Source organism: Numenius arquata, chromosome 1 (genome assembly GCF_964106895.1).
Source record: "Numenius arquata chromosome 1, bNumArq3.hap1.1, whole genome shotgun sequence".
Taxonomy (NCBI): domain Eukaryota; kingdom Metazoa; phylum Chordata; class Aves; order Charadriiformes; family Scolopacidae; genus Numenius; species Numenius arquata.
Genome location: NC_133576.1, coordinates 112,746,591 through 112,768,571, shown reverse-complemented (window position 1 = coordinate 112,768,571; position 21,981 = coordinate 112,746,591). Strand labels below are relative to the sequence as shown.

General features: G+C 37.0%; 1 protein-coding gene across 1 annotated transcript in view; it reads left to right on the top strand.

Annotated features, from left to right (window-relative positions):
* COG6 (component of oligomeric golgi complex 6) overlaps positions 1-21,772 on the top strand; it is a 59,130-nt gene extending 37,358 nt beyond the window's left edge. The window contains exons 14-19 of the mRNA XM_074145619.1: positions 8,792-8,923; positions 9,466-9,633; positions 11,591-11,698; positions 13,239-13,292; positions 15,701-15,780; positions 19,212-21,772. Of these exons, the coding sequence (XP_074001720.1) occupies positions 8,792-8,923; positions 9,466-9,633; positions 11,591-11,698; positions 13,239-13,292; positions 15,701-15,780; positions 19,212-19,359 (690 nt within the window). The 3' untranslated portion in view covers positions 19,360-21,772. The remainder of the gene's footprint in view (positions 1-8,791; positions 8,924-9,465; positions 9,634-11,590; positions 11,699-13,238; positions 13,293-15,700; positions 15,781-19,211) is intronic.
* Positions 21,773-21,981: the final 209 nt, after the last annotated feature.

The window sequence follows — 21,981 nt, the reverse complement described above, 5'->3', positions numbered from 1 at the left end:
AACCAGTAGAAGTTCTGTGAATGTATTTCTAAATTATTTGTACTTAACCGACAAGAAAAATGCAAAAAATACATAGATCTACAGATGTGTGAAGCTTTGTAGTTCACTGACCCTTCAGTGGGATTTTCTGAGTTTGGTCAATGTTATTCTGTGGTCTCCAAGTAGTGTTCTCATTCTGTGCAGCTTGTGTCTGGTCCCAATTGCCTGTCTTGTTGCAAGAGCTGAGAAATGGCGTTCTCAAAGGAACAGTTGTTCCTCCTCTTCCTGCCTTCCGTATATCCCAGTGACTCCTTTCAGTGGTTTCATCCGTTCGTTGGGTTGCTCCTTAGTTGCTACCACCCGTAGCCCATACATTAAAGTCTGCTTAATACCTTTTTGTTGTCATGGGGTATTTCTGTTTGAATGTGGTGTCATTGCAATAGTGGTTCCTCTGCTACTAATGCTTCTTCAAGGGTCAGTTAAAGCTTGCATTCATAAAACATGCAATGGACAGGGACAATATGAATTTACAAAAAAATAAATAAAAAATATTAAGTTTACAGCTTGCTATGGACATACGCTATCTGTGTGTGAATTTCTCAAAAGCTTTTATTTCCTAATACGTAAGCTAAAACAAAATATCTGTGTAGTTTTTCCTTTTATCAAGAGAAATAAGTGATGAGCCTTAGCAAAAATATATGACTGCTCTTTACTTACAAAGAATGTGCAAACAAAGTAATGCTTCAGGAAAGAAATTTTCTTGGCTTGAAGCTGTGAGACAGCTCTGTATCCACCTCTGTTGTATTTATCCTGCTGGGTCTTACATCTGTACTCAAACAGGATCCGGCATCATTTTTCTACTCACGTAACTCACAACCTCTGTACTTTTGTTTTGGGTGGTATGCTGGTCTCAGTTTGGAGACACGTAGAATTGAGAAGTAGAAAAAGGAGTGATAAAGGAATTGTGATCCCCCAGTTTATAGTGTGTGTTCTTTGTATTGTCACTATGGGAAGGTTGAGTGATCCTCTTTGCTCTCTTAGTTCCCCTTCCCTCTGCCCCCAGCCTGCATGTAACTGGCTGTAGATGCTGCCGTTGTTTTATAAAGGAGTTGAATTTGGTTTTACTGCCGTTAAATGAAGCCGGTGATTGCACTGACACCTTCAGTGGTGTTTTATTACAAGTAATGAATGGCGTACCGAGCCTACCATGTAATGTAAAAAGATCATAATATTGCTCTTTCTCATAAACACATTTCACAAATTAAATCTGAAACGTTGACAATTTTATATTGCGTATGTGCCCTGTGAAGATCTTTTCTCTGGATATAATTGAGGTCAGAAGCTTAAAGAGACTCAGAGGAGACTAGATATATGAGTAATAAAGGCATCCACAATTATTTATTAATTTCTGTGCTGTGGGGGTTAACAATGAGGTAAGTCAATGGCTGAGAAGGAATCTTATATACTGATCTGGAGTTCTTGTAACTGAGAGATTTAGACAGTCCTTTGAAGCACCTTATATTATTACCCTTTTATGAGTGGACTACTGTATTGATAGAATGATGTCTTATCTCCTCATGACTGAAATTAGTTTTACTTCACAAAAAATACAAAATTAATAGGCTGATTTACACTCAGAGAAACATTAGTTTCCATGAGATAAAGACCCTATTTTATCATAAATTTAATTCTCGTGTTACTTAGTTCATTGTGTGTTAGTATACAGATAACTAGCTTTTATGCCTTTTCATATGTCTTTGTTAATATAGTAGTGAATGTCACAATGCTTTTACTTTTTGAGGAATCTCAAGGTTGCATTTTACCATCCTTTTTATTAATGTGTGTTCAGACCAGAATTGTGTATATGTATTAGTCGAATTCTCTTCACATCCCAATCTTTTTACCAGCTTTTTGCTAACTATGTATGCTCCCAGACTTTTTTTTTATTTTCAGAGAAGATTAAAGCATTGGGAAACAGATCCTTTGTGCTTACATAAGCGATTGCAAAGGCTTTGTTGCTGGTCCTGTTATGCACAAAGAGAATACTCACTTGTAATATTAGTAAATTACTGTTCCTTTGGACGGTCTGAAAATCAAGGTTCCTTATTTCCACTTATATTTTGCACTTTAAGGCATTCATAAGCCTGTTTCAAAGAATATCAGCTGTCCATTACTTTTATTAAAATAGGATTCTTAAAGCAATTTAAATAACTTTGGAAATAGATTAAAATACAAATAGGATGTTCTTAAATAAAAAATACTTTTATTTCTATAAACTTAAGTGCCTCTTTTGTTTAGATCATTGGAAAGTGGTGAATATAGCTTGTGTGAGTTACACCTTTTTAATTATAGTATTCTCTCAGTTTCATCAGTTGTTGCTGATAATCTGAAAATCGTAAGCAAGAAATTCTGAATGGAAATCAGTTCTACATTTTTTATTTAATTTAAAGAGAATTTCATTGTTTTCGTAATTGCTGCTTGTAGCTACAAAATTCCAGAAAACTTAGTCATAGTTGCCAGGGAATTTGTAACTTGACAGGAGTTTCTTTAGCCCTGCGCAAATTCTCTTGTGCCATAGTGTGGGTAGAGCTGTCTAGAAAAACTGGTGTGTTACTGTGTCTTGTTGTGGTATGCTTTTTTCATATCTACAGTCTGTCTAGTAGTTGGTAGACCACAGTAGTATTTAGGCAAATCTATCTCTTAAGTATACTAGTTGGGAAGTTTTGGGTTTTTTTTTTTTTTGACAAAGCAGGTTTCATTAAATATGCTAACTCCTTAAGTTTCCTTCCTTTGGATGCAGACAAATGACAGGATGGTTAATTTGACTCTGATGCCCTCATCACCACAGACAATTCCCTTGGTTATGGATTATGCTGAGTTGAGCATTGCCTTCAAACTGCCTGGGATTTAATTTCTGAAGCATAATGGGAAAGTGAGACTACAGGCTGTTCTTTCTAGGACAAGAAAATAGCTTCCTCTTGACGTCTATTTTTGAGAAGAGTCCCATATTACATAAGGAGTGTCACAAGCACGGAGCTGTATGGGAAACTTAAAGGAAGTCTTAGATCAGGATTCTCCCTCTTGGTTGTCAAACCATCGGTGTAAATGACACAGGGAAATCCCTGGTTACTTCAGAGTACTTACTGGCTTGCTCAGAAGCACTTTCCTATGAACTTTTGTTTTTCGTTACATCAGAAAATCTCAAGCGTCCTGGTTGTAATCTGAAAATAAGGTAGTCAGCAGTTCTCACAAGTCCAGACTTCAGTTGGAGAAACCCTTTCTGTGGTGTTCTCATTCAGACTTCTCAGGTAGCTCTTTACCATCTGAAATCTATGTAACAGAAACACTCAGCGTACTGCCTGAAGGAAGCCCATTGTTACCAAAGAAAGACAATACACACAGGAGTGTCTTTGGCTCCGATACTCCTCGAAACCTGACATGAAGCTTGGTAGCTGAGTCATTGCAAAGCCACTTTGTTTTCAGGATTTAAAATGCCATTCACAGCTTTGAGATTCTCAGATCATTATAGAGCTCAACACTGACATTGTATAGAAGCCGTGTATAACCACCTTTCTCCTGTGTAACTAAAGGTCCAGTGCATTGACTTTTACTGCAAATGCTGTCTCTCCTTTGCATCTTACCCTTCAGAGACAGTGTTGGGCAGTCTTGCCAGTGCTTTCTAGCTCTGGTAACAATTAATTTGTTCTCATAGAATCATAGAATGCTTAGAGTTGGAAGAGACCTTAAAGATCATTGAGTTCCAACCCCCCTGCCATGGGCAGGGACACCTCCCACTAGACCAGGTTGCTCAAAGCCCCATCCAGCCTGGCCTTGAACACTTCCAGGGATGGGGCATCCACAGCTTCTCTGGGCAACCTGTTCCAGTGCCTCACCACCCTCACAGTAAAGAACTTCTTTCTAGTATCTAATCTAAATCTCCCCTCTTTCAATTTAAAACCATTACCCCTCATCCTATCACTACATTCCCTGATAGAGTCCCTCCCCATCTCTCTTTGTAGGCCCCCTTCAGGTACTGGAAGGCCGTTATAAGGTTTCCCCGGAGCCTTCTCTTCTCTGTTCTGGTTATATTCTGGGTATGTTCTGGTTATATTCTGGGTATGTTCTGGTTTAACCAGAATGTCTTTTGGCCAATGTTAGTGTCCCTGTGCTGAAAAATTGTGTTCATATTTGTTTCTTTTTAGATTTCTTGGACCCAGCCATGGGTCTACAACATGTGCTAGTAAAGCAGATTGGAGTTATAGGTTCAATCTTTCTGTATCCTTTTATATGTTTCCTTTGACCCTGCACTAATAAGTCAGATGTTTAGAGATTTGGGATTCTACTTGTGTTACTCATGGTCTGGATCTAACTAAGAACAACCTGCTGCAGATTACCATTTTACAGATGATGATAAATCTAGGAGAAAATACTAAATGAAAGTAATTATCAGAACAACAGAAACTGTTCCAATGAAGCTGGAAGCAAAGTTCAAAGCACCTAATGTACTGGAGTGGACGGACTGCTCTCTCAGTTCTCTCGTATTGAGAGGATTGTCATTTAAAATCATGACTCCACTGGTGAGGCATTTTAACAAGCCTGTCAGACTAACCTGCGCCAGCATGTTTTATTAGACCAGCTAATACATTTAGAGAGTGGGAATTTTCAAGCACACCTGTCCTTACTCTGCCTTCAGTAGTACTCCAGAACAATTAATAAAGGAAAGAAGAATTGCAAACATTGAATTAAATGGAATAAGTTATAAGGGTACTAAAGACAGAGCAGATAACAGCTTAGTTTGGAATAGTCTTCTAACAGCTCAGATACTATTAGTAAAGTACCCCAAATCAAGTTTTGGGGTTGTTATTCCTTAATGCTGTTCTTTTTAGAGTAGATGTATTCAAATTAAGTGCTGTGATTGCATTATCTGTCAGTGGGAGAGGTATTAAAACATTGCATGGGAATAACTGTAAGCTTCTCCCTCATAATTTGATTCCTGTCAGAATGAAACCTATTAGGTTTCAGGGAAACCAGATGTGGGGCAGATTAAATGAGACTGGTTGATGTTGCGATCTGAGTGCTGTTGTGGTTTTGAATGGCTCATGTGAACGAAGCAAAGCTGGCAAGATCCCTTCTGTTCTCTTTTCTTCCAAGACCAATTTGGTAGCTGAAAAGAAAAGCATGCCGTTAGGCATTCTGCTTTGTGATGTCTGTAGGATCCCAACAGAGCTCAAAAGAGCTTAGGACACCTTCTCTGAAGCTTCTCTGGTAGATGTGCACTCAAGTTCCTTAGACTGCTACTTAACTATGGTGAATATTGTCTCAATTTGTAGAATGAACTTCTTTAGCTGATACTAATCAGTTGTAATTGACATGATGAAGCATTCAGATACCTTTTTACAAGCTTTCACACCTGTAGTGTTTTGTCTCCACCCTCTGCCAGGGAGGTTTTTAAAAGACTATATTAAGAGCTGATTAGGGCCTTAAAAAAGCCATCAAGCTTTTGTTTGTCACTCTAAGCAGTGCTTTCTCTGAGGAGTTCTGTGTTTAAAATTACCTTCTTGTTTTATTTAATACTAGTATCACAGAATTACAGAGTGGATGAGTTCAACGGGGTCTCTAGAGGTCATCTAGTCTAACCATCCTGCTCAAAGAGTCTCAACTAGAGGAGGTTACCCAGGACTGCTTCCAGTTGAGTTTTTAATGTCTTCAAAGACGGAGACTCCAGAACCTCACTGTGCAACTGTCTCTAGTGTTTGACCAACCTCACAGTAAAAAATTGTTTGCCCATCTTTCAGTCTGTGCCCATTGCCTCTGTCTCCCTCTTCTTTATCCCTCCCATTAAGGTATTTATACACATTGGTAACATCCCCCTTGAGCCTTCTCTTCTCCAGGATGAACACAGTCTCTGCTTGTGTAGGAGATACTCCAGTCCCTTCATGAACTTTGTGGCCCTTTGCTCGACTTGCTCCACTGTGTCCATGTCTTTCTGTACTTTGATTGCTTACCTATGCAGTAGTTTCAGTATTTGCAAGTGCACATATGAGGTTCTAACAAAGCTGCTCTCCTTAATAGAATTCACTGTATTTAATAGGAATAAAAGTTGCACTTTTTTTTTCCATTTAACCTTCTTTGTAAATGAGGAAAGGAAACAATTAACATAACATACATACATGAGCTCTCTTCTTGATTGTTGATGCTGTCTTTTCTTTTTCCTGTATTTTCGTTTGCTGTTTGTTAAATCCTTCAAGGCATCCTTTGAGCTACTTGCTCCCATAGACAGAGAAACATTTTCTGGGTTGTTTATTTGGAGGAAGATTACTGGCTTAGTAATCATTTCCCCACTGATTGGTATACAGAACTTTAAATGAAGATACAACCTTTTATACTAAACCTTATGTACAATTTTCATCATCCACTGTAATTTTTAGGAGAATTCGTTCCTTTTTAATTCTGAAAAAACCTGACCAATCTACATTCATGTGCAAAAAGTTAGAATTTTTCAAAATGAATATAGCACTGCTTTAATTTTCCTTCCACTTAGTGATAATTTTGCCTGTATTGCAGTAGTCAGGAATTTCATGCTAACCCTAATAGAATCCAACGTTCTTAATCTTTTTTCCTTGCCATGTTTTCTTCTTCTGTAATGTTGTTCCTTGCTCCCATCTAGAAGATGGTGTACTTTTAAAGAACAGATGAAATGAGAGATGAAGCTAATTTAGAAGCTTCTGACCATCAGCTACTTCAGGAGACAAAAATTCTGTGCAAAGAAGGCTGAAATTATCATTGCCGTGATCTGTATGTGTGTGTGTTGGAAGTGAAACCCCCATCAAACTCTAGACTCAAATTAATGCCAAAATATCCCTGAACACGGTCCAGTTCGGGTCTGAGAACAGTGTGTTCAGGGCGCAATCAATACTCCTAATAATAACAAGAATAAACAAGAAGAAAGTCACTCGGTGCTGTAAATTTCAGTAAGCTTTACTACTAATCAGCGCTGAATAAGTGCCTCTTTCTGAATTACTGTTACTTCATTGCTAGAATATTTGTTTTATGCTTTTAAGTCTGCTTAGGCTGAACAGCAACTGTTCTCTGAACCTGTTAGATTGAGTTTTTCATTAATTCCTCGAATTCAGTGTACTATCTCTTGGAAAGCAAGAATAGAGAAACACTTTGTATTCAGAAGGATGCAAAAAAGTTTTTGTTTGATCTGTCTTGGTAACAGTGTGGGGACATGGACAGTATCTCAAATGTTCCGAAACACACAGAGTGTGAAAGCCAGGCCCGGCTCCAAAGAGAGAGTTGTTTCTTCTTTCTGTGGTGGCATGTTCATTAGGTACACGTTCGTTTCCAGAAGGCTCTGAAATGCTCCACTCTGAAAATGCCTGTTGGCATTCTCCTTCTTGGTTTCTCTAGCCATCAGCCTATGCCACTTTATTTTTTTTTTTTCTTTCATTGGAGACTCAGACATGTACGTTATTACGCTGTTAATCAGTAGTTCTCACTTGGGAAGGTCTGGAGCATGCTGCCTGTGGCTTGGGTCTCCATCCAAAGCTGCCACCTCTTCTTGTCGAGCTGAAGAACAATGCAGAAGTGCACACTGCCTTGCTCTGCTGCACCCAAACACCAGTCCCGGACAAACTTAGTTCTCCCTACAACCTTCTGAAGAGAGATTATGCCTTGAAGCTTTAGGTTATTCTGTATTGCTGGGGGTTTCCTTACCTGCTGGGGGATCCACGTGATCCAGCTGGATTTGTGCTTGCCCTTGGCAGAGGAAGGAGGGGAGAGGATTGTTGGCAGAAGGAAACGAGGCCAGCAGCCTGGGTTGTAATAAGGCTCTGGAGGCAGCAGGAAGCCAGTTTGAGGCAACACTCAAGAAGATGCAACTATCTTTGGAGTAGAGGCTGAGGAATTTGGATTGGGAGAGATGTACTGAGTTTTATCTTATAGAAATGTTTCATGAAGCATTTAGTGGGTATTTGCCTGTTGCAAAGAAGGGCTAAAGTTTGTGAGCCAGTGTTAGAAATAGCGTAGAATTTCAATCTGTTTCAGTGCTCCAACTTTTCGTAATTTGACTCAGAAAGTATGGGTTTTTTTCTCTGAAGACTTACAAACTTTTATTTTTTCCGTTTTTTAAACATCTGTGATTCTTACTTCTCACCTTTGAGGTAGGCCTGCATTCTGGTTCTTGCAGTATCGTTGTGGTTTATGGAGATGCAGTTGGGTTCACTTGTGCACAGTTCATTTGTGTACTGGTAATCTAAGGTACAAACTTGTTAGGGGTTAAGACTGTTGCGTCCGTTAGCGCAGCTCTCGTACTCGGCGTGACAGGGGCTGTGGGGACTTGTCAGGAAGATGACTTTGTTCAACTGCTACAGTATGGTCCTGATATCCCTAATAAGGGAGCTCTGCCTGCACTAGATTCTGGAGGGTTTACAGAAGGTCCTGCTCAAAGTGAACTCAGTAGCACCAACAATGTGGCTATTCTTTGGCCCCTAAACTAGCAAATGTATTTTTTTTTTTTCTTTCACAACCAAAACCAGTAGTGTTTGTGTTTCTCTAGATTACAAAATAGGCATGCTCTGAACAAAAGGAGAAATTAAGTTTTGCTGAATCGGATGGTTATGCTGGAAATTGCAGACAGTTATTGTCTGAAACATGCCAGATTTGTCCTGTATCAAATTAAAGTTGTTCTCCGCGTGGATACATGTAATTTTATTATTAGCTCTTTGCATTTGTGCTAACAGATTGGCTGGTGTTTGCTGTAAATGAAATCAAAAAAACCCCACAAACAGATAATTTTCTTGGTCTTCAGGTTGAACTCCCACCTCCTGATCTTGGCCCAAGCTCTGCACTAAATCAGACACTTAACTTGCTCCGGGAGGTTCTGGCATCTCACGATTCATCCGTTGTTCCACTGGATGCCCGTCAAGCTGACTTTGTGCAGGTATAAAAATGTTTGACTGCTCTTAAGAGGAGGGGAAAAAAAAGAAAAGTGTGTGTATGTTAGTCTCAGTACACAAAAGATGGGTGAAACATTGATATTTTTTATCTGGTCCCATTTTGGAGCTTTCTGCCAAATGCAAGTTTGTAATGTGAACAAGAGGGTGACTAACAAAGTGGATAATTACAGTACAGTATGGAGTGCTACTCTTAAGGCAGCATCTAAATTCTGTTATCCAATTACTACTCCATTAAGTAAATACACCCTCAAGATTGCACAATTACCAATTATCTAATCTGGGTTACTCTTCCTCCTGCTAGGTTAGAATCTGTTCTTCTCAGGTTTTTATACTTTTCCCATCACTATGGTAGCTGATCACCTGCTGACAAATCCAGTAGAAAACTGCTTTCACAGTTGGAAACTCTCATTTCTCTTTATTCTGCTTTGGGGAATAAATACGTGATAGAGACAGAATGAGCTTAGAAGCCTCGTGTGACATGATTTCCTCCTTTCCCTCCCTCTTTTCTGTGTGTTTTCTGTTTTAGGTTCTGTCTTGTGTGCTAGATCCGTTGTTGCAGATGTGTACTATGTCTGCTAGTAATTTGGGCACAGCTGATATGGCAACCTTCATGGTAAATTCACTTTACATGATGAAGACTACTTTGGCTCTCTTTGAGTTTACTGACAAACGTCTAGAAATGTTACAGTTTCAGGTAAGCTTTAACAGCCCCAAAAGAAAGTGAGCTTAATACTGATCTTTTCAGACTATAAGTTGTGATGTGAACGTATTTATCTCTTGTAATGTTGGCTTTGAGTCAGTTCTAAATCAGGGAAGTGGGATCAGAGACCAGAAGCGAATAGCAGGTATCAGAGCTTATGGTACACAGCATCTTTTATTCTAAACAGATAAAGAAGGGCTTAGAAGGTTTGGTTTGGTTTAGTTGTAGATAAACAGATATCAGTATACATTTTCATTGTCCTAATTATTCTAAGATCTATCTGTAAACTCAGAGAAGAAGCAAATGGAAGTTGAAAGCTCTAACAGTCAAATGGCTGACAGTATTCCATCATATAGTTAATAATAGATCGTCATCTAGTTTATACTAAAATGTAGTATAGCTAAAGTTACTACTTCAGTCCTTCTTTCAGACTTCCTTTTTTCATTTATTTGGTTTCACCTGATGTGCCAGGATAGTAGTTCTTGTGTGGTGCCATTTTGAAACAAAACTGTAGTTTATAAACCCTTGACTCGGGAAAACATAGACACTGCCCATTTATAGTTTTGCTACATGAATATCTCTGCAATATATCTCAGGAGAGCTTTTGGAGCTGGGGGGGTTGGAAAAAAGTCAACTTTTTATTTGAAGATGCCAGTAAAGGTTGGCTGCGAGCCATTTTTTTTGCTTTGTACTCCTAATTAGAATTTCTAGCACCTTTTAGCACTGAAACAAACAAACTGACAACCCCAGCAAACTGTCTGGGGCATTTCTAATTTCCATTATCAGAGTTTCTTTTTCACAGTAATGTTGCAATTGATCTATTCTTCAAATAAGCAGTAGAGCTGAAGATTGTGCATTTAATACCATTTACTTTCTTAAAACGTTTTACAAATACAGGAACAGACTGAAAAAAATATCTTTAAGATTATACATAAGTAGGTTATTAAAGTGGAGTTAGAATAGCATATTTAATAAGAGAAACATTTTTCATAGGAAAAAGAAGTCTCTGAGACAGTTAAAATCTCCAGATTGAAATATTAAGATTTCCCTCCTGATTTAAAAAGAAAAGTGCATTTTTCTAAACAATTTTAGGAAGTAAAAAGGTGGACTCTTAAAATATCAGACATGGAAGTCTTACATTTCACTAGGGTTTGATATATTTTGATTTTTTGCTTTTGTTTGGAAGAAAAATAAATTAAATGTGAGGTAGTTATCTGTGAAAAGTAAAAATTTATATATATCTAAATATCTTTCCAAGACTACTCAAACTAAAAAATGATTGCTGCTGCTGTGACTGGATTTATTGATTAGGTTTTTCTGCAAAGTGAAGATTATACTAAGAATGGAAAATACACTTAGGACTTTTTTCATTATGAAGATAATTAAAATTGATAGCTGTAATTTCCTCATCTATTGTTTATTCAGTTAACTTTTTTCAAATAGATGTTTATTAGTATTGAATTTAAAATCATTACTGATTATGATTTCATTTCAGTTTTATTTTCCTTGTGAAAGACTGTCTCTTTCTCTTTTGTATTATAAAACTGCCATGCTGTTGTCAATATTTTCAATAACAGTTGGATGATTTTTATCACATATTTTCAAAGATCTATAGCAAAATAAAATTATATAGCAATTTTTAAGATTAGAGCTTTTGTATTCTTAATTTTTGATGCTGTTGAATTTACAAATACAAAAAAAGTTAGGTTTTTCTGTTAGAAGGAAAGAATTTATCTATATTTTTATTATTGGTTCCTTGTAATATGCGAGATATAAATGGATAAAATAATTATGCTGTATATAGTTGTGGTTTTTCCTTGTTTGTTGATCACTCTCGTTATTATTTGTGGTTTTTCTTCTTATTTGTGTTTCTAGACCTTTTAACCCCAGAGCGTGTTCTATTTAATATTCTCACGCACATTTTATAAACACCTTATGCTTAAAATTTCAGATTGAAGCTCATTTAGATACACTCATAAATGAACAAGCTTCCTATGTGTTAACAAGAGCTGGTCTAAGTTACATATATAACTCTCTGCAGCAACACAAACCGGAACAGGTAAGCTTATATCATGTACATGCTGAGGAAGTACTGCATACTTGCCAACTAGAATCATTTTGGCATGAATGTTTTTGCAAATTAGGCTTCCTCTGAAAGCAAAAGCTCTGTAATATGTATTGATAGACCAGGGCTATTAGATAATGGCACCTTGCAACTACATACAGATTTCCCCTACCCTTCCCCTGCTGTCTGTTCAGCAAGCCTGGCAGTTTGGTGCACAGCAGTCTTTCTGTGCCGCTTACCTGTGTACCATCAACAGGCTCCATACACCACACATCCTGTACCTTCTCAGAATAACTGTAGAGGTAGTTCAGTATAGCACAAATAGCGTCTCAGAGTCAAGCTGGCTCTAAAACACAAATATTGATTGTATATACCACTTCCACAGCATCAAGAACATATAGGACTTAGAGTGCATGCAGCATTCAGGTTTCTTCCATTACGTGCTGTAACACCATACCTGGAGCGGATACCCTGCCTGCAGTAGACAATTACTGCATTTTTTCTCTGTAAAAAATTGGCAGATGAGTTTAATAGTAATTTGAAATAATTTCTTTTTTTGTCCGTATTCATTGCTCTAGCTATTCTAGGACCAAGACAGTGAGATTCTAAAAGTGAAAACTTCAGATTTCTTAGAACGAGCTGAATACTGGAATTCAGAGATCACGCTCTTTCTTTCTCATGAACCGTGGTGGTTATATGATAGGTGTTAGATAGGTTAGTAAAGCCCCTCTTCCCTTCAGCTGTGACCATGTCCCTTTGTGAAGGTGAAGAACAGTGTTTTCTGCAGAAAGCAGAACTCTGTTGGAGAGCTTTATGTTGTTTCTTCAGCCAATAATTTTGCATAAAGTGCCCAAACTCAACAGATTTTTATGTATAAAGATGAATAAATAAATGTATAAATAATTTGATTAATAACTCGGCTTGGATTCCTAATTCATGAGCCTCTCTCCTGTTCTAAAACCAATTTCAAATCGACGAGGGCAGATTGTTTAATGGAATGGAGCAATTTTCATTTCTGAGGTCGTCCAAGTCACAGGATTTTACTAGGGGGTTAGGTAGCATGTGTACATCGTAGTGCCATACCAGCACAGTAGATTTACTGGGAAGCAGGCTTGAATTCTGCATGGTCCTGGAGCAGATGAATAGAGGGAAGTTGTGCTCTATAATAGTGGAACACCAAGGGGATGTGGCCAGTTTGCGGTTCAGTTTTTATCCTAAGCCTTATAGAAGGCTTTTTGGGGTGTTTATCATTTAATGGTGACGAAGGAAGAAAAGGACTCAAAAGGACATATTAAGAACTCGGTATTTTGAGTTTTTAATTTAAGAGAGCAGTAGAATACAAATGAACTGTTACAGTGTCTCAGTATTGATATGGTAGTTGAGTTTCCAAACATTTAAGATCCTTCAGCCAGGACCAAATAATAATTTACTACTGAACTGATGGTAGAATTTATTTCTTATCTTTTCCCATATGCTAGTATGACCCTTTTTTTTTTTTTCTTTTCTTCCCCTCCCTTTGACTACTGATTCTTAGGGTCCTCTTTCAAATTTGCCAAGTATGGATTCCGTGTCTCTGAAGGTTGCAATGGTAAGCGTTTTATAATTTCATGTTATGGTGATGATGCTGTGACATGGGAAAGAATACTGTTAATAATGTGATGTAGTAGATATTCATCTAACAGTCATACTCTTTAAGAATAGCTAAATTACATGTCTGGGAATACTTTCTTCATTTGTAGTAATTTGACCACTTGAAGTAATAAATACATAAATAATTTATGAGCAGGTAGTAATAGAGTATTAGTTTCTAAGCCTTGAGAAACAAAACTTTCCTTACAAGAATGCTATCCCGTGAGTCATCTTAAATTGCTAAAAGCAAATACTTAACTCTAATTAGTTTTAATCACCAAAGTTTCTTTTTTGCCAGTATGCTTTGATACAGGTTCTACTGTCATTTATAATTTTAGTCCTAAGGCTTTGATTTTATGCAAATAGTTCAGCTAAACTCAGAAGTTAGGTTACTTCACAGTTGTATTTTTTAAGTTGAAAGCTACAATATATTTTAAAACAAATTACCAGCTGATATTTTTTTCTTAAGAGTGTGTGAAGGCTATTTTGCATGCAGATAGCAATATCACAGTTCAGTAGGCAGTAATATGTGATCTGTCTCTCTTCTTGCTTAGCCAAGTTTAGCTTCATTGTGAAAGTTTAACTGTAAATAAGGCCCACTCATCCAGCCGTACATGTATACCCCCACGAAAAAAAAGGTCTTTTTAAAATATTTTTTTTTTAAGATTTCTTTTTCTTTTAAATTGTATATTAAATCCCTCCTAATTGTGTCAGTGTAGCCTGTTTTCCTCTGTTCCAGTTTTAAACCAGTGATTCCCAAGACGGTTGGATGAACAGAGCTCTGGCACAGAGCACTCAGTGATTTACTCAGATCAGCATGCATTCTTATAAATATTTATAAATTTTGCATTTAAAATATTTTCTATTTATCATGGTTTTGTAGACCAATAAGGAATTTAAAGATTGTAGCTTGGGGAACATCTCTTTAAAATACATATAGGTAACTCTGTTGTCTGTAGCAGTACATAGTCATTTCACTTGAATAGTTAAGAGTCCAACTGTTTTATCTTCTTTATTGCTTTGTTTAATGTCTGCTTGTGTGAACATACTTTAACCAGAATGGAACCCACTATGGTGAAATCAAACGCACATAAATGCCATCTATCAGCCTAGTCTGTTGGCTTCCCAGGATTTAAACCACGTGGAGGGAGTACTTGCAGGCAGATTCGCTACCTCCCAACTTTAGCTGGAAAGATTTCCAGGTCCCAGCGTTTTAAATTGTTCAAATGTGTTTGTAAATGCTGTTCTAGTAAAGTCCATACCTTTCTCTCAGCTAAAGCTCCCTTGCTTTCCAAACAAGGTCAGATAACCCACAAAAGTTAATTCATGAGAACTGTAAGGAACTTTGTTAGTCATTTGTGCCTACTTTTTGCACATTTAAATGACGGATGGGCGTGGATTTTAGGGTTTACCAACTTAGGAAGATTCATCCAGTGTTCAGGAAGGTTGCCATCATTAGATAAAGTATTCTAGGGCCTTGCCTGAGTGAGTAATTCCAAGGATGGAGATTATACAGTTTTTCTGGGTAACCTGTTGAGTGTTTGATGACGTCCCTGGTGAGAACTTTTTCTCTTACTATCTAATCAGAATTTTCTTTAATATAATATGCATCCAGTATTCCTCATGTTTTCACCTGTGAGAAGACGTGTCTCCCATCTTCTCTATAGTCACCCATTTGATCATAGAACGGTTTGAGTTGGAAGGGGCCTTTAAAGATCTAGTCCAATTCCCCTGCCATAAGCAGGGACATCTTTCACTAGATCTGCTTGCTCAAAGCCCCATCCAACCTGGCTTTTAACACTTCCAGGGTCCCTTGCACTTGTTTTTCGCAACGTAAGTGCTCATTAGATGATTAAGCAGTGACTCCCTGCCAAAAAGTAAAAAGAAACACGTAAAATGAAATGTGCAACGTGTCTAACCTGGGCAGACTAGATTTCTGTCTGAAGGCTCCTGTATTGTCTCTGCTCTGACTAGGCTAGGTCTGATTTTGGGTGGTGCATGCATACGCGCTCAAGCTGCATAGGAAACTTAGATGGGTAATTATGGGGGCTGGATTCTCATTATTTGCTGGATTCCCATTATTTGCCCCTCCACTCATACTCCTCTGAGTCAGAAACTTAAAGTTTTGGTGACAGGTGCTGAAGAAAAGAAAGACACTTGTTTTGGACTATTAAGTTCTACCTTAAACATTTGTAAATTATATTAGACTCTAGCTTAAAAATATAAAAAGAGGAAATTTTATCAGATAAGAAGGGGCCACTTTAATGTGATCGCTTTTCAGAGATCTATGTTTTTACCTATTTTCATATAACGACAACTTCTTAATATGTCGATCGCATCTTCTCTTTTCCTCCCCCCCACCCCTAGGCTCAGTTTGATCGCTATCTGTCTGCTCCAGATAGTCTGGTAATGTCCCAGCTGAATTTCCTTCTGAGTGCCACTGTGAAGTAAGTACTTTACCTTTGAATTCCTATTATGCCTGCATAATGATCACAAAGATGAATTTGATTAGGTTTTAGTGGATCATGATGAGAATTCAAGTTATCAGCTTGTGATCGTATTTGCATTGTCCTTCAGGTCACAATTCAGCTTTGTTCTGACTCTCCTCTTTTTGAGCAGGCAGCAAGGAATATGTAAATCTGTAACTTTCGGAAGTAGTTACTCTTGATTTAATGGACACCATCAAAATGAATTACATTCATCTATTTTGAACGTGTTCCACTCTGTCAGCAGTTTTTTGTCAACTTAGTTGTAAATCGTTTTAGAACTCTTTTGTACACATTCCAAAGACAGATGAAACATGTAACTCTCCACTCAAGATTTCTTTTATCCCCGCTGCTTCGTCAGGTCTAGAATTTTCAACTTTGTTGTCTTCTGCTGTAGAGTATTGGCATTCTGTCTCTTTGAATATTGTGCTGAGATTACTTTACTCTTCACCTAATATGTTTTCTTTTTTAGTGATTTCTTCTTTGAAGCATGGAATGGAGAACTTCTATTATTTATCTCTTGTTTTTTGAGTATAACTGAACCCTAAGGCTAGGGAAAGTGTCATGAATTTCTTTCCAATTAAATGTGAACCATATGAAGACATATTGTAGTACTTAAACTCAGAGAATTGTATGCTGCATTGGTCAAAAACTTTTCTTGACGTTATTTTTCACACTTCTGTGAAGAATGCAGATTATAAATATATGAGAAATTGAGACCAGTACATCACATTTTATGTAAAGCAACAATATTTGGAGTGTCATTGCTAGTACCTCAGCGGGATTATATTACTTTATCTTAGAAAATGACGTATGTCAAGGGAAAAATATTGATTGTTGGAAATTGAATAGAATAGTTCAGTTGAAAGGAACCTACAACAATCAGCTACTCCAGCTGCCAGGTTCTCCTGCTGTATTGCTCTGGTTCTCCTCATCCAAAGGCTTCCAGTTCCGTGCCATATACCTGGTGCATGGTTTGGCATGGGGGATGCTGGGGCTCTTCAGTAATTTGTTGGGTCCCTCTGCTGGGGTTACCCTTCCCACGCTCAGCCAGCAGAGCTCACCCTCTTGTGTGGGAGCTGTTCTGCTCCAGTATAGATCAAACGGGGAAACTTGAGCAGTAACGTCAGTGAGGCGTTGCAACTTCTGATTCTAGGTGTCAAGCTATTAAACCTATATTTTAGCTCTTGGTATTTTTTTTTAATGTAGGTCTATTTAAAAATCATAATAACAGTAAAAGTATTTTGAAAGCCTCAATTTTTCACTGCTAACACAGAAGCAATTTTTCAGAGGTAGACTTTACGCTCCCATAAAGACTCAGGCACAGTGAAATTACTTTGACTTAATCATTTCTTCTGTCAGATGAACCAGGATAAGCTGGTCATGTATGCGCTCTTAGGCTTATCCCATTGATAAGCTTTTTAAAACTCTCTTAACGTGGTTTAAACTGAATTCGTGTTATCTTTTGAAGTTAAGATACCTGTTTACAGAAATGCATGCTTGTGGAATCACGGTCTTAATAGTCAATATTTTATGTACTGAAATTCAGAAGTTTCTCAAAACTCATGCAAAACATTTAACAGGTACTATAATTTTAATCTCTGGCTTTAGTAGTTGAAAGTTTCAAGCTAGTTTTGCCGATGTTTGATGTCAATTTTGAAGACATCTTCCTGGAAATTACCTAATTGTGACCCACTGTTCCAATGGTTGAGCTGGAACTCGAGTGTTCTTTGGCTCTCAAAATCAGACCACGTGCTTTTGGTAAGGGACCAGTGTATGATACACTCACTGGCAATATCACTTAATCTTTACAACTGTGAAGAACATTCCTTCCAACATTTGCCAGTGCATGCTCTTGTCTTTCAAATTCGTTTGCTCATTTAAAAAGTTTTAAGCTATTTATTTATGCCGTTGTTGGTCTTGAAAAGCTCTTTTCATTTCTGTTGGATCACAGAAACTGAATGCTGGAATTACTATTTTTAGAAAGTGCTGCCATTTGTGTTAGTGATAAAATGTATCATGTTGTTATGGCAACTGAAATCCTAACGTACTGATTAATGACACTGACATTATGTGATGGAAAGACTCATTTGATGCTGTTCAGTCCTCTGGAATATTGTAATGAACTTCTTTTAAAATTTAGTATTATTTGATGCAATACAGTTTGTTTTATACGAATTCTGTGTGCAGTACTCTCTTAAAAGATTGTCATGTTACAGTAGCTCAGTGATCCCAGACTGTGATCAGAGACAGTACTTTTACCTGAACACTTTGAATGTATTTCCCTTATAATAGTGTTTCTAGATTTGCTAATAACCTAGTAATATTGGCAGTTGTTCCTGTATATTGAAAAACTGGATACTGTGCATCAGAATGAAATGCAGGTTTTGTCTCTTAATCTTCTTTCTCATAGCTTCCATTTCTTAATATTTTCTGAAAAGATGAAGTTCTACACACTTGGTCTTGAAGATTTCTTTAACTTGCAGATTCCCAGTACTGCCCTGATTTTAGTGGATGCAGTTTTGGTGTCTTTGTTCCTTTGCTGCATATTACAGCAGGGCTGAATCTGGATTCTTGGTTACCTTGGTTTCCTCAGCTTCTTCTGGTGTTCCTCTTGCATGGGTTTGGCTGCAAAATAGTTGTAACTACTGTTCCTGATAGATAAAAATGCATCTGCAACTGTAAACACATCACCATGGTGATTAGAGTAAACTGATTTGGTGGGCAATGTAAAATAAAAATACTCATTTGTCTTCCAAAAATATTAAACTTTCCAGTTAAATTTTGCATGCAGTCTCTGTGCTTTGGTACTCATTTAGACCCAGAAAAATAACAGGACACAGACTTCATAGCATTGTTGGTAAAAGGCTGTGGCAAGTTTTAGATCTCTGACCATTATCACTTTCAGCTCTTCCTTTTTGACTGATTATGGAATCAGTTGCTATCAAGATAAAGCAAATAGAATATATTTGCTGGTAGATGAGAAAAAAAAAAGTATGTGTATTTACAAAGGACAGCGAGAAGCCACAGGAGGTAGAAGGTAGATCACTAAGATTATCAGTCTTTTAAAAGATACAGGGGAGTGCAGGTGAAAAACTAATGTATGCAGATTAAATCCTTCTACTATTATTTTCATGATTACAGAAATAAGGAAGGTAATTTCTTGGTTATCAAGATCATATATGTGAGTTTATCTGTGTACGATACAAAGAGATGAAGAAGCCTTTTCTTTTTCTAAACTTTAAGCTGTTTTCACAGGTGAAGTAAAAGGGCTTTTTAATGTAACTAACTGATTTTTAATGTGTATTTTTAGTCCCTATCTTTAATTCATTGTATGTAGTACAGTTATATTCACTACAATTTGCCGATTACACCTTTGTTTTGTTTTTTAGAGAGCAGATAATAAAACAGTCAACAGAACTGGTCTGCAGAGCTTACAGTGAGTTATATGCAGCTGTGATGGATCCGTCAAATGAATATAAGGATCCGGAAACCATACTACACAGATCTCCTCATCAAGTTCAGGCACTCCTTTCATAGTCTTGCCCCTCCCAGATTTATCAGAATCCATAATTCTGTATTTGTTGAGCATTTGCATCGAGTTATTTTTCTGTTTTGAATTTTGATGTGTAACTGTATAGTTAAAATATGTAGGAATGCGGTTTTGTTTAATCTGCTTGGCAGAAGTCTAGTGTCTCCTGTGTCTTTGAATACCTTCTATAGGGCAGAAAATAGAATATAGATTAAAAATTATTTTAATGTATTCCTCTAATGGAAATGGACCTTGACAATATGCAGTCTCTTTGAAAAAGAAGAAAGAAGCTTTTTCCTTGCTATACATAATCCTTTCAACTAGAGGTTGAACCAGTGTCTGTCACAACCTCACCAATGTTTTTATTTGCTCTTTTCCTGTTCTTTTACTCTTTTTTTCAGCCTATCATCAGTAAATGCTGATAACTGTAATTTTAATACAACTGATACGCTTTGAATGTCTCAAGCACATCACTTCTACAGCTCATAAATCATTTCAGAATATTTGATGCTAATTTTCAAATCCTGTTGATTTAAATCTTTGAGGCAAAATTTATGTGCTTTTTGGAATCTGTTACCGCTGTTGGTAGTTCTGGTATTTTCTGTAAGAAAAAGAAATATTTGAACTATATGCATGTGCATAACCTGGAACTTAATGCTTTAAATTATTTCTATAATTCTGTTTCACTGGAAGGAATTTACTTCTGTGCATTCCTACAGAATGACTATTCTGTAGGAATCCTTATATCACTTGAAACTTGCTGATCTCTTAGGGCTGGGACCAGTAACAATGTAGATTAGGAAAATGGTTTGCACAGCAGTATGGCCATTCCTCCTTCATGCGTACTTGGGTTTATTTTGCCTTTTTTTTTTTTTTTTTTTTTAAGTACAGAAAAAATCCATCTGCTCTAGTAAAAGCGTTTGCTCAGTTCATAATCCACCAAGAGATTTTTGTGGTTTACATGTCTGCAGTGATGCCCCTAAAAAATAATAGTTGAGTTCAGCTGTGGCAGCCGCTGGTTGTCCTGGGAATTATGTGGGAGAGCCGGGTTGTATAGTTGTTCCAGGCTGATGCGTAGAAAGCCATGAGTGAAGGTTTAGTTTCTTTCCTCCTTCAGTGCAAAGCTGAACTTGCTCTGTTTAGAAACCCTAATTATATAAAGACTTAATGATTTAGGGGACCTTTTCTTCCAGTAAAAAAAGGAAAATAGGTAACTAGGACACTTGTTCTCTGTTGGGTCTTAGGATAGTTTTCTGCAAATTCCTTAAACATATTCTTATTTTAGGAAAGCCTTGTTATAGAGGAACCGTCAAGAAACAAAAAGTTAGTAAAAGGAATTCAAGGTGTTTAGGGGTTAGGTGTTTTGTTTGTTTTTTTCTGAAGGATAATTTAAAGTAACTGTTTCATTGGAAGTATTTCACTTTGTTTTTTTACTCTGTGTTGTTGCATGGGTGCCACAATGTTATTACAGTTGCCTGAGTTTACACTCACGTTAGATGTGTCTTATTTATATACATCAAGGGGGAGATGAGCAGTCATTCATATTGAATAACTTAACATATTTTATTTTTATCACTAAAAATATTCCCCCCATATAAAATACGTATTTAGTGGCAGACAAGTCTGCAGTTTAGTGTGTGCTTGCAAAAGACTTAAGAAATAGAGAAGAGCAGCAATACATTTATTCTCGTCTCTCAGAAAACTCGTTGCACGAGATGGATCCAGTGCACTCAGAAATCAGCTTCCTCGGTAATACCACAATAAAGGAATAGGTCCTTTTCCAAATGAGCATAATTTGTTGGTATAATAGAAAAAGATTTGAAAGTCTTAAGTGTCCCTGCAGTTCTTGGATCAGGCATAAATTCTTCTGTAAATGTGAATGTTATATTTATTCTGTTTAAAAACTCCGGACCTGTAAGACAAAAAAATTCTGGAATCTTAGAAAAGCTGTAATGGAAGATTATGCCCTTTTACTAGGTAAGGCACTTTAAATTACTCAGATCTTGCATTACTGTAGTATACATTCAGAAGGCTGTTCATTGTTGTCTAATAATGTTAATATTGCTTAATATGCCTATAATTAATATATGAAAATTACATCAGTTATGAAAAGATTATAAATTAGCTTGTTATTAGATTAACATACTCATAGGAATGAACTTTTTCCTGAAATTACTCGACCTCAGCCTCCAATAATCAGTCAGTAGTTTGCATGAGGATTAGTAAAAACTTACTTCCTGTCTTTGAGTCCATGGAGAGACTTATCCATGGTTTTATCTTCTCTTAATAAAAATGCAAAAGCTGTAAAAGCTGTAACTTACAAAAATTAAAGTCAATCACTAATTTTGGTCTGTGCAATTAAAGTAAATGACAAAGGGTCACAAATGAGGAAGAATGTCAATAAAAGCGTTTGATTTACTGACTTCTGTCTTCCGTGTTGTTATTTCCTCTTGCTTGACTTCCAAAGAAGAGGAGGGAAAGGGTGATTAGATTTTGACCTGCCTTTTCTAGCTTGGCATTTCTGACCTTTTTTATTTTACAAATTCCCATGTTTTCCACACCAGGAACCATGAAGCTCCAGTCCTCTAATTGCCGAGTTTGAGGGATGACCCAGAAGTGTTGCAGTAAAT